General features: G+C 43.4%; 1 protein-coding gene across 3 annotated transcripts in view; it reads right to left on the bottom strand.

The window, feature by feature from the left end:
- Positions 1 to 664: 664 nt before the first annotated feature.
- vti1a (vesicle transport through interaction with t-SNAREs 1A) overlaps positions 665 to 14,794 on the bottom strand; it is a 116,370-nt gene continuing 102,240 nt past the window's right edge. For all 3 annotated transcript variants that reach the window (XM_084937593.1, XM_084937594.1, XM_084937592.1), the window contains one exon: positions 665 to 5,243. In XM_084937593.1, coding sequence (XP_084793719.1) covers positions 5,150 to 5,243 — 94 coding nt within the window. In that variant the 3' untranslated portion in view covers positions 665 to 5,149. The remainder of the gene's footprint in view (positions 5,244 to 14,794) is intronic.

The following is a 14,794-nucleotide window of genomic DNA, read 5'->3' as shown; positions in this document are numbered from 1 at the left end:
ATTTGTCTTTTTAAAATGGACGGCAACACAGGAGAAACCATACAAGACAAACGCGCAGCAGTCACAGAATGCGCTCATTCTCACTGCTCAATTGCAATGATAGAAATCCATTTAACAAAAAACATAAATAGAATAATCTCAAGCATGTCATAAAATATCTGCTTGGACACATTGTAGCATACTGATGAGGCAGTTAAAGGGACCAAAAGAATAAAAAGTGGGGGGAAAAAGATCCACTGACAGCTCTATTATCTACATAACCTCATTGTCATGCAAATGACATTGAAGATTACCGCTGTCTTTGTAGTGGAAAGTGTTAATTTCAGTTCAAAGGTTGTGTTTCTACCGGGAAAGATGTGATGGAGATAGAGGGAAGGAAGAGTAAGGAGGCAGGGATAGGGTCTGGTGGTGGTGGGGGAAAGCTGGTCTGGCTCTGCATAGCTCTGACCTGGCTCTCTGCATCTCTCTTTCCTCCACGACACAATGTCTTAAGAGGATTTTCAGCACGCGGCTTGCTTCGCCTTTAAAATACGAAAGGAAGCACACAGCGCCACATTCGGTTTGTAAATGTCAGCTCTTGTTTTTCCCGTACCTCCTTACTCATTCCCGCGGAGTCAGCCGGAGACCCCACCAAGTGTTTGTGTGCAAGTTACGACACAGCATCTAGGTTACAAAGATCCAGAGCCGCTTTAATCACAGATGTCAAACACAGACACTGACAGAGATCACAAAAAAAAAAGTCAGCTTCACAAGTCAGGATCAGCCCGGAGTCTCAATTGGCTGAACTGAAGGGAACGCGATAACTCGAGACGGATACATGCGCATGTGGACGATTCGGCATCACCTCTTAACACCGGCCACGAGCACACGGACATCCGTGCATGCATGTATGGCTGCGGCCCCTGCGACTTCCTCAAATAATGGGAGCCTTTGTCATTTCATTGTGAGCACAAACACTAATAAAACGGTTGACAGCGCTGATGGGGCGAAAAAACAGATAGATAATGGGCTGATGAGAGAAAGAAAGCCATTCTGCTGGAACTGGTGGCATGTACAAATGGAGACCATGGCTCCTCTTCTAACAGCTCCACACTAGAGCATGTGTGCCTGTCTTTATTGGGACCATACGTGCAGCAGTGTGTGTGTGCGTGCGCATATGCGTCCACGTCTGCTGAATCAAACAGAAGAATATTCATTGTACTCCTCAAACAGTGCCATTGTGATTCCCCCCCCATTCTTCTTTTTCTTGGCTAGCTGTTCTTGCTGGGCCTCTCTCAATGTACATGAATGTGCGTTTGTGTGTGTCTGTGTCTGCGTGTGCAGTGGGTGACAGCATCGTGGACACTCCTGAAGACGAAGCGCCCACCCTCCTGTTGCGATCCCACCACTGGCGCTGTTTGTGCCGTTTAAGGCCCGCCCTCCGCTGGGGGGACAGGCAGCTCAAACGACGCTTGTCACAATCCCTTGTCGTCTTAAATGGCTGACAAACATCGAGCGTTTGCAATGGTTGGTGCATCACACAGGTTCCTTGTTGAGGAACCTTCCTTTTATAATTTCTATGTAAAACCACGTAGAGAGGATAGAGAGGACCGGTGAGGATAGGAATGACTGGGAACGTTAGCGAGATGTCGCAAAGATGGTGGTGGTAGAAGATTTCATAATTTCCACTGATAACATAAAGAGACTGAAAACCTTTTACTATATGAACAATTATCATGAGGATGTAACGTGATACGAGTGGAAACGTTTCGGCTCTCGGGGGGGGCGACCAAGATAAGGAACGTGTGTGGAAAGCGAACCGGGACACCCAAAGACTCGATCCCTTTCCCCCCCCCGGCAAACAGGAGAAGGCAGCGAGAGCTTCAAAAATCACTTTTCAGACATCAAATAATTAATTGCTCTCCCCTCTTGCTCACCCACCCCTCCTTTTCTCCTGGCGTTTGTATGGAAGACGCAGCTCCAGTCACTTAAGGAGGGTTACCACCCGCCTAAATTAAATATTAAATGGTGTCTGTACCTGCTGCTATTGTTGCCCCTTGGAATAAGATATAACCTATTTTTGACAAGTTTTCATCCTCAGCCTTCTGCGGTGAGACGCTTGTCGAAAACCAAATCAGCGATTGGAGGGAGTGGTAGTGGGTGGTGGGGGCACTGATGAATAATCTAGTTCATATTCCAATGACACCCGCCGCTCAACGGGGAGAGAAAGAAAAGGGGATAGAGAGAGGAGTGAGACGAGCAGGTGGAGAAAGAGATGGAGACGGACCGAGGAGGGGAAGATAAAAGCTTGGGGAAAAGTAAGGGATGAGTACAGAGGAGAGAAGGAGGGGGGAAAAGAAAGAGAGGGAGGAAAGGAGAAAGAAGGGAGAGATGATAGCCAACGTCTGCCAAGGTATCACATGACAGCGCTCCTGTTTAAATAATAAAACAGAACCGGGGCTCTAAACAAATCGTTATCTCCCACCTCCATGCATCCTGTCTTCCTTCCCTGCTCCCTCCCTCGCCCGTTTTTTTTTTTTAAAAAAAAGAAGAAAAAAACTTGTTTTAATGCCATTTCTTAATGAACATAATAGCTCGGCGCTAATAATGAAAAGAAAATAAAAACATCTAAAAACGCGGAGGGGCCCCCGAGTTGTCGCCGGCGCTCAATTATTTCCTTGTCAAGTGGGTCTGTTTTTAATGAGGCCCTGTGGGACTGACGTCTGTCAGTCAGCCCTGACTTTTTGACACCATTACAACTTCAAATAGAAGCCGCCGCCACGCTGCCTTCCACCGCTCACTCGCTAGCTACCGCTCCGCTCATCTGACAGGCTGGGAGGGGAGGGAAGGGAGGGGAGGACAGGGAGGAGGAGGAAAAGGTGGCAGGAGAGGTAGAGAGAAGGAGGGAGGGGGGCAGGAGAGACAGAGAGAGCACATCAGCACATAGGTAGGCTGAACATGCAGACACGCACAGACACACACTGTGCACGCTGACTGGGTAAAAACACAATCACTGAGGGTCATTACCAGATGAGGTTTGTTGTCAAACTGCCTGGGATTTAACCCCCTCTCGGCACCCCCCACCTCCACGCTTCCTCGTTCGCTTCCTTCCCCGGCTCTTCTTCTTTTTTCCTTCCTTCCCTCGTTTTTTTCATTATTGCTTCACTTTAATGATAACTCTTAGTGGGTCGGCCCCGCATGGGACGGTCAGAGACACACTATTTTGTTGGCCATTAATTTGAGGCTTTGAAGCAGACCACGGCGCCGCGGCTGGCGAGGGCCTGTGAAATGGTGGACGATAGCACAGGGTGGGGGAGGGTGGGGGTGGTATGGTGGGACGGGGACTCCCCCGCATCTTCAAAAATGAAGACTATGACCCTGAAACAGAATAGCAAATGTCCTCACTGGGAACACCAACCACAAGAGACATACGCGCGCGCACCAGTGTGTGTTTCCATGCGTGTGCGAGCTTGTGGCTTGCATTAGCATTAGCCCCCCCCCCCCACCAAAACAAAAATAAAATTAAAAATTATCCAAATATGCTCTTAAATTTAGATTTTTCAAACGCCGTCCCCAAAGAATGGCTTTTCCCCCCGAAGAATTAAACGCCGGTAAACTCAAGCACGCCTTTTTTCAAACACCTGCAGATGCATCACATCATCACATAAACACAGAAACAAGGGTCCCATCTCACACCTCCGAAGATTACATAGAAAATAAAGAACAAAAAGTACACATTTTGAAACAAGCTAGATCCATTTATAGAAGAAAGAAATCAAGAAAAAAAAGCCTTTAAGATGAAAGACTAGAAATACACATATTTCAGTTGGTCCTGGTGTACAGTCTGCATCAGAGAACCACCACAAATCAAGAAGAAACAAACATGTGATTAATGTTAATTCTAAATAATTTCAACATCACAAAAATATACACTTCCAACACAGAAATCTGAATGGAAACTCTACATTTATAAATAAATAGCAACAGAGTCACTTAGTAAGAGCAAAAACACTATACATGATGTCCATTTCAATGTTAGTACATACAGTATGATGCTTATAATTGGGAATCAGTTAATGAAGTATGTATTTGGGAAGGGTTGATGTCCCAGATGTGGTTACAATGTCATTTGAAGCATTTCTCTTTGTTTCTGTGCTGTACTCACGGAGGCTGAGGTCAGGTCTCTTTTGCATTAAAATCCATTAAAAGAGCAATTTTTATTTAATCTTCAATCTCTAAATTCTCTAAAATAACCACTTTTTTGCTCCTGAAAACAAAAACTGCAACCAGTTTCCTCCTAATAATGAAAAAAAACCCAACCCAAAATACTTTCACCTTGATTCAATGAACACAAGCTGAACTAACCTCAACCTTTTTGCGTGCATCCTCTCTTTTCAAGGCAGCGCCACTTGTCTATTTTGGGCTCTGCTGAGCCTTTTAAAGCAGGAGTGTGAACAGCATATCTAAACTGAAGGCACTGTCCTCTGAGCTGTGCAGGGGTAGGGTGATTGGTGGGGAGAAGAACAGCTGAATCATTTAGTTACAGAAGCTAATACAGTATGTGTGCCTACTGTTGGTGTCAATAAGAAACGCAGTGCGGGCCCCCATCCATGACTGTCACTCACGCATGCACACGTGCAAACCCACAGATGTGTGTAGAACTTCGGTTTCTCTCTGCCTTTCATGCATCCCCACACCCTGAATAACACCAAACCCACCTACACTACAAAAAAAGCCCTCCATTAAGTTACACAAGAAAAAAAATGACCAGGCTGCAAACCACGCTGAGGACGACACCATGAAAAATATTAACTATTATAAAAACATCTCACCCCGTTCAAGTCCCTGGAGATGTAAGAACAAGCCTGACAGGCAGAGGAGGAGGGGGGAAGGAGAAGAAGAAAGTGAAAGAGAAAAAGGGAGTAAAAGAGAAGAAGGAGAAAGGGGGGGAAAGGGAAAGAAACTGCAAACAAAAAAAGGAGTGAGAAATGGTAAAAAAAAAAAAAGCTTGCTGTCAGGCTTTGGAAATAGTGATTCATGGGGACCATTTGTCCTAATTACAGCAGAACAACGCTTTTGTCGCTATTAATCACAAGAGACTGTGTGTGTATTTGTGTTTAGGGGAAGGGAGTGTGTGTGTGTGTGTATATGCATGTGCGTACAGGGGAGATCAGTGGCCTCGCACATTAAAATAGATGGCCAGGATGATGGTGAGGAGGATGATGGCTCCGAGGATGAAGACCAGGACCCGATTCTGGATGATCCTGCAGAGAGAAAGAACCGAGAGGGATTAGGAAAAGGTTCGCGGATCTACGGAGGAAAGTCAACTGGAGCCTGATCCTGTTTAATTGTTACCATGAGGTCTGAACGCTCGGTTTTTAATCGCTATACACTCGCTGGCACACGTCATAAAACCACAGCGTGACTGGATAAAACAATCGTGATAAGAGTGATTTGCTTACATATGTGTACCCTCTGTAAAAAAACAACAACGCTGATTTGTGTACAGACATGAACATACAAATACAAAAGAGACCAACACACTTATAAACAAGCATGACATGCAAACATATACACACACGCACACACATAGCTGACAGGCTCTTAAACTTTATTTGCACAATAAAGTGGAAAAAGTGGCTCAGTAGTTTCCTGAAGGTAATAAAAAAAAAAAATCGCTGAATTACTGATGGAATTTGCCATAAAACGACTTACTCATTTGCTCATTTAAATTTTCCCACTGTGACCGAAGTAAAATTGGTGTGGGGGAGTGGGGGCTTTGAACCCTCCCCCCAAAAAATAAATAAATAAATAAATCACAAAAGTACCAGATGAGGAATGGAGTGAAGATGTGCAGAGCAAGGCATCTGGTAAGTGAGCAACTTATCTAGCATGTGTCCCCCAAATTCTCCAGAGTTTGCATCAGCACACATGCACTCACTCAGACACACACACACACAGATTCCAAACCCTCCACTGCTCCTGACAAATGAGAGAATTATCACATTTGCTGACATGTGGAGGGGTGGAGGAGAGGCCGAGCAGGGGGGCACTGTCCACTTCTCTAAGCAGGAGATGAATAGCCCATGCTGTGGCCATTTATCACCGAGGGAGGGGAGGGCGCTGGCTGGTTGCTCAGTCACCCAGCTACCCTCTAAAGTCCAAGTCTGAGCTGACACACCAGTCGAGCTCGCGGCCTCCCTCTAGTCCACCAGCCCGCCTGGCAAAAGTCTCGACCGTTTGCTTAGCTTAAAGCGCAGAACTGATGAAGCTATTGGAGGGAAGGATGACAAAAATCACACAGACAAGCTTTGATGCTTTACATCTTTGTATTTCCTTTTGCAAAAAGACTCTCGGCCGCATAACAACAAATTTTATCAACTGCTTTATATGAGATTCAGAGGATACTGTTACAAACTAAAAAAATATATATATAACCAATCGCCATGAACTTCTTTCCAGTAATAGGACACTTCTCTGACATGCTGTAATGCTCTCGCTAACACCAGAGAGCTCATTACAACTACTGTGTGTAAGCAGCACTGCTTTATAAGTAGACAGTTTATCCTTGAATAAATGCATACATTATTATGACACTGTCATATTGTTTATAGCAAACCATGTCCCGAACAACATAAGCAACAGCTATGGTATCCCTCCCCCAGCCCACACACACCCACACGTGGCATTTTTTACCTCACTGCTGAGGTAAAAAAAATGCAAAAAGAATAGTGACAGATAATACTATATTTGCCATATGCCTATAAGCTGAGGCAGTATTAGATGATATCATATGTTGTGATAGGCCAGTTTTATTCTGGTGTTTTGGATGAGGCTGACATGATTGGCTGAAGCCAGCTGGGGGAAGAGATCCCAGTGAAACACTAATCAGAGCATGCTTAGCAAGGACACGTCTCCCCCTATTAATTGACATTCATTATTTACAATGATTATTTATCCCAGTCAAATACCCAGAGGAGGCGCTTGTGTGTGTGTGTGTGTGTGTGTGTGTGTGTGTGTGTGTGTGTATCTGTGGCAGTGTGTTAGAAGAAGCCAGCTCGCTTTGTGTTGTGCTAATTTTTCAGCTGGGGTGAAAAGAAGAAAAAAAAAAGGGGGGGGGGGGGGGGGGGCTAGTAGAGGCTTGCAGTGGAGAAATGAACATAAAGTTAGTTTTAGCCTCATGGAGGGGGGTTCAATTCTGTTAAAACGGCATTTATTAAAGGAGTCTGATTTGGTAGCAAACAACGTGGAATAACTTCAAACACTTAAATGTTCAAAGCAGGAAGGAATATGACAGTGCTGCGGTTTAAGAAGTTTTTTTTTTCCTCCCCCCTCTGGGGACACATCTTTTTTAAAAAATGCATTATTTTGACCTTAACTGATCCTCTGTGCACCAATCTAACAAAACGTGTCTTGGAAGTATAAATGTAAAGCAGCACATATGGCAACTCCAACCTTTAAAGAGAAGATGGATATAAATTTTAGGAGTGGCCCGTCCAAAAACGTTAATGCTTTTTCCTCTTTTTCTGACACACTCACACACACACACACACACATATATATACACTAATGAAATAGTGCACGCTTATATGAAACATGGTCAAAGTTTCAAATAATTAGGTCGGCACATGTGCAAGCTAAAAGCTCGGGCGTCACACTGCTCTCGACATTTGGTTTTAGGCAAGTTTTTTTTCCACTCAAATCTTTCTGATGTCATAGAGCAGGGATATTCCCAATATTTTAACCTCAGGTTCTTCTGTTTGCAAGAGGCAGCCAATCAGAAACTTGGAGGGGGAGCCATAAACAGTACATCTTTACTTTAATGCTTGCAATAGTTCACACAGACCGAGAAGATCCTGCAAAGCTTACGACCAAAGGTCAATTTAGACCAGATGACCTGAAGGGGGGCCGCACACACACACACACACACACATACACATGGATCTAGCTAGACAGATTGGAGGAATTAGTGTGTGGAGGTGCTGTCATAAATCACTTCACTGATGTTGAAAACTGTTTGAAAAATAGTGTCTGTGACACTGTAAAGAGCCACAGTTTTCCCCACTGACATATGAGCAGTGGGACATGAAAGTCAGCCATCACACTCTTTAACCACTGCAGACCTAAGAAGGCTGGAAAATGACTACTTGGTTACATTTTACAGAGGATGGGGAAATTATTCTTCATCTATTTGAAACAAAACCACACAAACTGATGAAATTTCATACGTCAAACTATTTTTTTCTTTGTTTTTTTTCCTTTTATAATAAGCTAACAAGTCAAATAAGGTACTAAAGCTACCAGAAACAACTAAAATAAAACCTACCCTAAAAATATCCACACCCCAATACTCCCAAAAAAGAGAAGTAAAAAAAAAATCCCCAAAACTGGGAGGTTGGAGAGTGAAGAACATGGTTTTCCTCTGCTATATAGTTGATCCCGCCCTGACACGTGGCCAGACAGAACAGAACTTATCAAACCGGATCCATCCTCCAGTTTTGACACTTGACATAGAGGTGGAGGGGGGGCTAGGAGTGTGAGTGTGTGTGTGTGTGCGTGTGTGTGTAAGTGGAGGGAAGGATTTGGGGATGTGTGAGTGACGCAAAGACCGCAGGTACAAGGGTGTACCTGCTGACCCACATATGCACACTCCTACACACAGTGAGTTTGATACCTGATACTATGATCCTCAAGTATTTTCCTGTGTCGGTGCCCCGTACCGGTGGGGGAAAAAAAGAAACACTCTCACGAAAACAGACCAACAGTAACTCTAACTAAAATGTCAGCCAATCACAGCACATAGTACTGGAAATGCTATTGGATCCTTATGTTCCTTCATCGCAGACAGCCAGTCAGCTAACACCTTACTAAAAGGAAATAAACAGATTTACAGCACTAATCTAAGAGAGGCTGAAATATTCAGAGAGAGAGAGAGAGAGAGAGTCAAAAAGATCGGAAACAGACAACAAAGCAGCTGAAAGACAAAGTGTGGAAAAAGCAATAGAGAGGTGGAGAGAAAGAGGAGAAAGAGGGAGAGCGCGAAAGGTCCGTTTACCCGGGGAGGCAAAGCTGGAGAGGCTCCTCGGAGACAGATGAAAATAATGAGGACTTTTCTGTCAGGAAAGATTTACAAAATCGTACCAGTGTTATTAAAATTTAAAATCTCCCTTTTTTTTTCCCTTTTTCTCCCTTCCCACCCTCTTCCTCCCTCCCTCTCTTCCTTTCCCTGTTTTTTCCCTCCTTTTCCAGCAGCACAGCCTTATTACCAGCTCTAATGAGCACCGGGATACACCTCAGCTATGTGTGTGTGTGTGTGTGCGTGTGTGTGTGTGTGTGTGTGTGAGAGAGAGTGTGTGTGTGTGTGTTGAGGTCCAAGTCCCTAGTGCCAGCTCCATCAGCACCTCAGATTCCCCCAATACCTTAAATGACACACGCACGTGTGTGTGTGTGTGTGTGTGTGTGTGTGTGTGTGTGTGTGTGTGTGTGTGTGTGTGTGTGTGTCAGACACACGTGAACACAGACATGCAGCTTTTGATGGCTCACAGAGGTGGCTGGACATGAACACACACACACACACACACACACACACACACACACACACACACACACACACACAAACCTTCAGACAGACAGACAGACAACAGCCCCTACCCCAAAACAAAAACATTCTCTGTGAGACAGACATAAGCAGATAGGCCCATCCCACCTGGACACACACACACACACACACACACACACACACACACACACACACACACACACACACACACACACACACTAAGAGCAAACTTAGCTGCAGAGTTGCATCTCTCAGGCCCTCCCCTATCCCACCTCTTTCCACTAGTAGACCAATAAAATAAAAATCAATTGCTGTCTGAGCCATTCTGGCTCTCCTTCCAAACCCTGGGAATATACAGCATGGGAGAGGAGGAGGGGATGGGGGGGGGAGGGAAGGATCAATGTGTTCACAAATGGTTTGAGTGATGGACACGGAGGTGAAATGCTGGTGGGGGTAAGTCCTAAGTAATGCCTCGACTTGTTATCACAAACTAATACGAATAAATGTTTCATTGTGGAGGCACACACGCTTGCTCACACACACATACACACAGCTGCTCTCGGTCTGGGGCTCAAACTTAAACCGGCCACATAACACACACACACACACACACACACACGACAAAAACAAAAGGTTGAGCCTGGCCTGCAAACAATCCAGGTTGAGAGAAGAAGGCGGGAAAAACGTGCAATGTTTCAATCGCAAATGAGATGAGGAGGAACAAGTCAGAACACCTGGATCAGGTTCACGTTGCTGTGCGGGGATAATAAGCTGACCTGCTTGTTGGAGAGATCTGATCCCACCACGTATGTTTAGCCTATCACCCCCACGGGGGTGTCTGAGAGACATGCTGATTATTAGAAATAAGCACGCACAGCTGGAGTTTGCTCCCAACTGGAAGCTGTTTACTGACATTACTTAAAAACAGAAACAATATTTAGGAACTTGCTCCACACCTTAACACTCAAATGCTCACTGAACTGTAAAGATAAGCGCATTAGCATGAACAGCCTAGATTTAAAAAAATTATGTCTTCAAATGCCTCATTTCATCCAGTCAGCCATCCAAACCTGAGAGACGTTCAATGTAATTTAAATCTAAATCAAAGGAAAACAGCATATAATTCACAAATTGAGAGATTTTCACTTATAATGTAACAAGTTTCACAGTTTATATAAATATATTTATTTGTTGAGATCATCGATCCCCGAAAGAGCTGCAGACCTTTTTTTGACCTGTACTAACATAAAAAAAAATTTTTCCCCTCAACTGAGAAAAAACTGACATTAAAGACGGTCAGGTTTCTATCTGGAAGATGTCTACTGAGCAAGGTATTTCATGTCAGCCTGATTCTCTCTCTCTCTCCCTTTCTCCATCTCCAATTTACTCCCTCTCTTTCCACCAACTAGATGCAGGAGAACAGCACCGGGGCCCTACAAGTTCATCCATTTTTTATTTGGTGGCTAACAACCCTGGCCAGCAGCAGCCTACACTGGGACCCAGTTCTCTCCTGAAAAAAAAAATGGTGCAAGATGGAAGAAAGGGAGGGCAGAAAACGACTGAAGGAGAGAGAAGGAGGAAGAAAAGAGGGAGGGAGAAAGAAGGAGTAAATTTAGAGTGGGAGGCGAGTATGCAAGAGTATGTGAGTGTGGGGAAGATGAAAAAGAGGATCGAGAGAAATGAGGGAGATGGAGAGGGAAATGGGAAAGACACAGAGTGGGTGAGAAGAGGAAGAGAGAGTATATTGCAACTGTGTCTGGAATTTTTAAGAACTTCTTTTGCCGGCAGCAATCTCGGGTAGCTGCTACAGCTTCTCCTCATCCGGTTGTGATGTACAGGTGGCTTTTCTGAGCTCCAAACATACACAGATCATTCTCTTGCGCGAACCCTCACCCTCCTCTGTCTTACCGCTCTCATCTCCATCCTTCCCCTCCTTCTATTTTGTTCTATCGCTGTGTCCTCTTTTTTTTTGTCCCCTTGCTCATATTCAGTTCTTATATTGCTTATTTTCCCCTCACCTACTTTTTCTTAACTCAAATTTCCAAGTCCAAGTTGTTTTTCTTTTGCCCCGTGTGTTTGTGAAGTCGCTGGTTTATAGTCAACAGGACGACGCCGACAGCCCACATTTCCAAACTGTGTATGTATACTCCACAAGGCTGCCGTAATCAGAGCCATTCTACCTCGTTTTCTGACTCATACAACTGTATTTTTATTATTTGATTAATATGGAAAATGGCTCATCTTAATTAGCTGGTTGTCAGAGCAGCATAGTGGCAAATTTGGTTTTTGTATGTGTTCAATCGCTGGAGTGTTTTTGGACCATTTCGTAGCCCACATGCTGCATATTTACCCCAAATAACCAACGAGAGAAATACTTGCTTCTAAAGTAAACCCGACAGCTGGAATCGATTAATAACATATTTTTAGAACTTAGCAGGAAGTCAAACTATTCTACTCACTTTTCTGTGAGCAATCTTTTTCTGCAGAAGTGAAGTCAAATCGAGCTTTCAAAGTGGAGCAAATTTTGCCTCCAGGTTTAGACATTTCCAACTTGCGTGGGTGTGTATTTGTGTTATTACCAGTCTTTGCGTAAACTACTAACGTAATTTCACCGTGCAAAAACGTCACTTTAGGTTCGGTCTGAACACAGCCTTAGAAGCGGAAAGAAAAAGACTGAGATATAAACATCATGGTAGCAATAACTGGCATTTAAAACAATAAAAGAAGAAAACTACTAGACTGTAATTTGAGTTCTCTTTACAATTCTTCCAGTGAAATTTGCCCAGGAAGAACAGAAAAGTAATAAAAATAAATGATTTCTTGTGTAAATGTAATACAGGTGGATCATATGTGATACATGAGTTTTTGAGAGGTTTACATTTCCTGCTGGTTGTAACAAAAAATATACAAATTAAAACTCCAGTTTCTCAAAATTAGAATTTAATGTCAATAATTTCATGGTTCAGGCTTTAAATAAAGGAATCTTCTCACTGCTTTAGAAACCTCCACAGACTACGTCCAGTGGCTGAAACCTTTGCAGAGTAACGCGTGTCTGCATTTTAATTATGAAAAAATAAATATTTTATTTATTCAGCAAGTATTTTTGGAGATTGCAAAAGATATGGATGTGATATCCCCACATTTCTCACTATTTCTTCTTTCTGCTAAGATTTCCCAAAACACAAAAATCCCCCTTGTATACATTCTGTGAAGGCCAGGGGCCAGCTGCAGATCCGATTACTGGCCCCTATGAAAAAGGGCATAACATTAGCCATTAGAGCTGCAGGCCTCCAAAACTATGGTGTCCATAAATTTTTATTGTTTGTTCAGTATTGAAATGTCATTAAAGCACATAAATCATTTGAGAACAACTGCTCACTTTCATTTTTTTCCCAGCGTAACCTGTTACTTTTGCAGAAAAAAAAAAAACACTGAAGCTGAGTAATACATCCACGGCCTGACACGTAACACCAACGCCGCTGCTGAGAAATCCGACCTACTACCTAACTATTTTCAGAGTTTATAGCAGTAATTCAGAGCTATGATAACTTGCGGAAGAAAAAAAAACAGCATCTCCTTATCTCTGCATTTTTTTTAAACATATCAAAATCAGGGCTATTATCTTTACAAGAACTTGTCCCGACAGCTTCAAGTCGTGAGGTGCCGTCAACTGCATTTCACTCAAAAATACAACCTAAAAGTCTGTTTAGGATTCCCAACCAAAGAAACTATGAGGATATTAGTGTTTATGTCTGAGTCTTTTTTATTAACTGGTGAGGAAGCTCCTCCGCATGTTGTTTGTTTGCCGTTTCAAATCAACTCTCCAAATATTTGCTTCAAGTCCCGTGTGGTTTAGCTTTGCATCCTGTCTCTCTGCTGATTCAGATGATGGTGTGATACTGCCCACTAGCACGCACACAAACAGCATACAAGTACACACACCTACACGGGCTGGCTTTTTCTAACACAAATGTAAAAAAAACACTAAACAAAAACCCGACGCTGACCAAGTCGCAATCATGTACTGGCTGCTCGTTTCTATACATGCAGCTTGGATCATTATACAGCATTGTCTCTATTATTATGTCTCCTTGTCTCAAGTTATAAGCATAAAAATGTGACGAGTGGTCCACATGCTAAAGCAGCTACATATCTTTGCAGTGGCTTATACTAAAGGATACTAGAATAAATTCACATTCTATGAGAATAGATTAAAGAACTGGGCTGAAATTAGTAAATAAAGTGAAAAGTGAACTTTTAGTTATTTCAACCTATCCCAGTCATTAAGGACAGCAGCAAGCCTGATTGCAAAGAAAGCAACAAGAACCTGTGACTTCTCTTAGCATCTTAATGTCAGAGGCCACGTTTGCATGTGAGTTTGGGCCGAACGCAGACTGCCAAAGCCTGGATTTCATTTCAGAGTCACGGATGAACGAGAGAAAGAGCCATTTCTTGAACTTGACCTTTTGACCCTAAGGCCACTCTGGCTCCTTCTCTACCCTGCAGGTATGAAAGAACTGAGCAAGCAAAGGTTCGCAGTGTCAGACTCTACATGCATGCGTGCAAAAACCCTCCGCCAACAGTAATGTTGCACGTGCTTGCCCGTCAAGGCAGTGTTGAGTAAAACATGTGAAAACTACAGGAGGGCGTCTGGAAAACTGCTGTAAAATAACACACAACAATTAAAGAATATGTGAACCATCAGGTTTGAGTTGTTTGGACATGCAGGTACAGATCACTTTAACCAGAAGGCAGCAGCCAGAAAGAAAAGGAGACAGAGAAAGTAGGGGTTTAATGTCATCCCACAACCCCCTATTTGACACTACAAGGGAGGCTTTAGTCAGTCTAAATAATCCATGCTGCTCCATTAAATTTGCAGACTAGCTTTCCTGGTCTCCATGTCTAAGCTGAGAGAGACATAGAGGTGGTAGTGACCTGGGAGATGTGAGAAAGGGAAGTCAAGTAATGGATTAAAATAAACTCGTGTAGCAGTCTTTACATGAATGAAGTCACAGACAAAAGTAAAGCGATATCCCGAACGGACAGAACAGACAAAAGTTTATAGAGAGACTCAAACGGAGACGGAAGGAGAAGACGAGAAAGTGCGCACAACCAGAATTTTGAGTGACACTGATTTTCTCATAATTGCGTGCTTCACCACCAACCCATGAAAAATAACTATTTGGAGTGTGCGGGGGAAGCCACTAGTGTGACGGGGATTGTTGCAGTAACAGCATTATTGACTTGTTTCTCTTG

This window comes from Perissodus microlepis, chromosome 8 (genome assembly GCF_051167445.1).
Source record: "Perissodus microlepis isolate ML-2025 ecotype Zambia chromosome 8, ASM5116744v1, whole genome shotgun sequence".
Lineage (NCBI taxonomy): Eukaryota > Metazoa > Chordata > Actinopteri > Cichliformes > Cichlidae > Perissodus > Perissodus microlepis.
The sequence above is the reverse complement of the archived record's forward strand: the minus strand, read 5'-3'. Positions and strand labels throughout refer to the sequence as shown.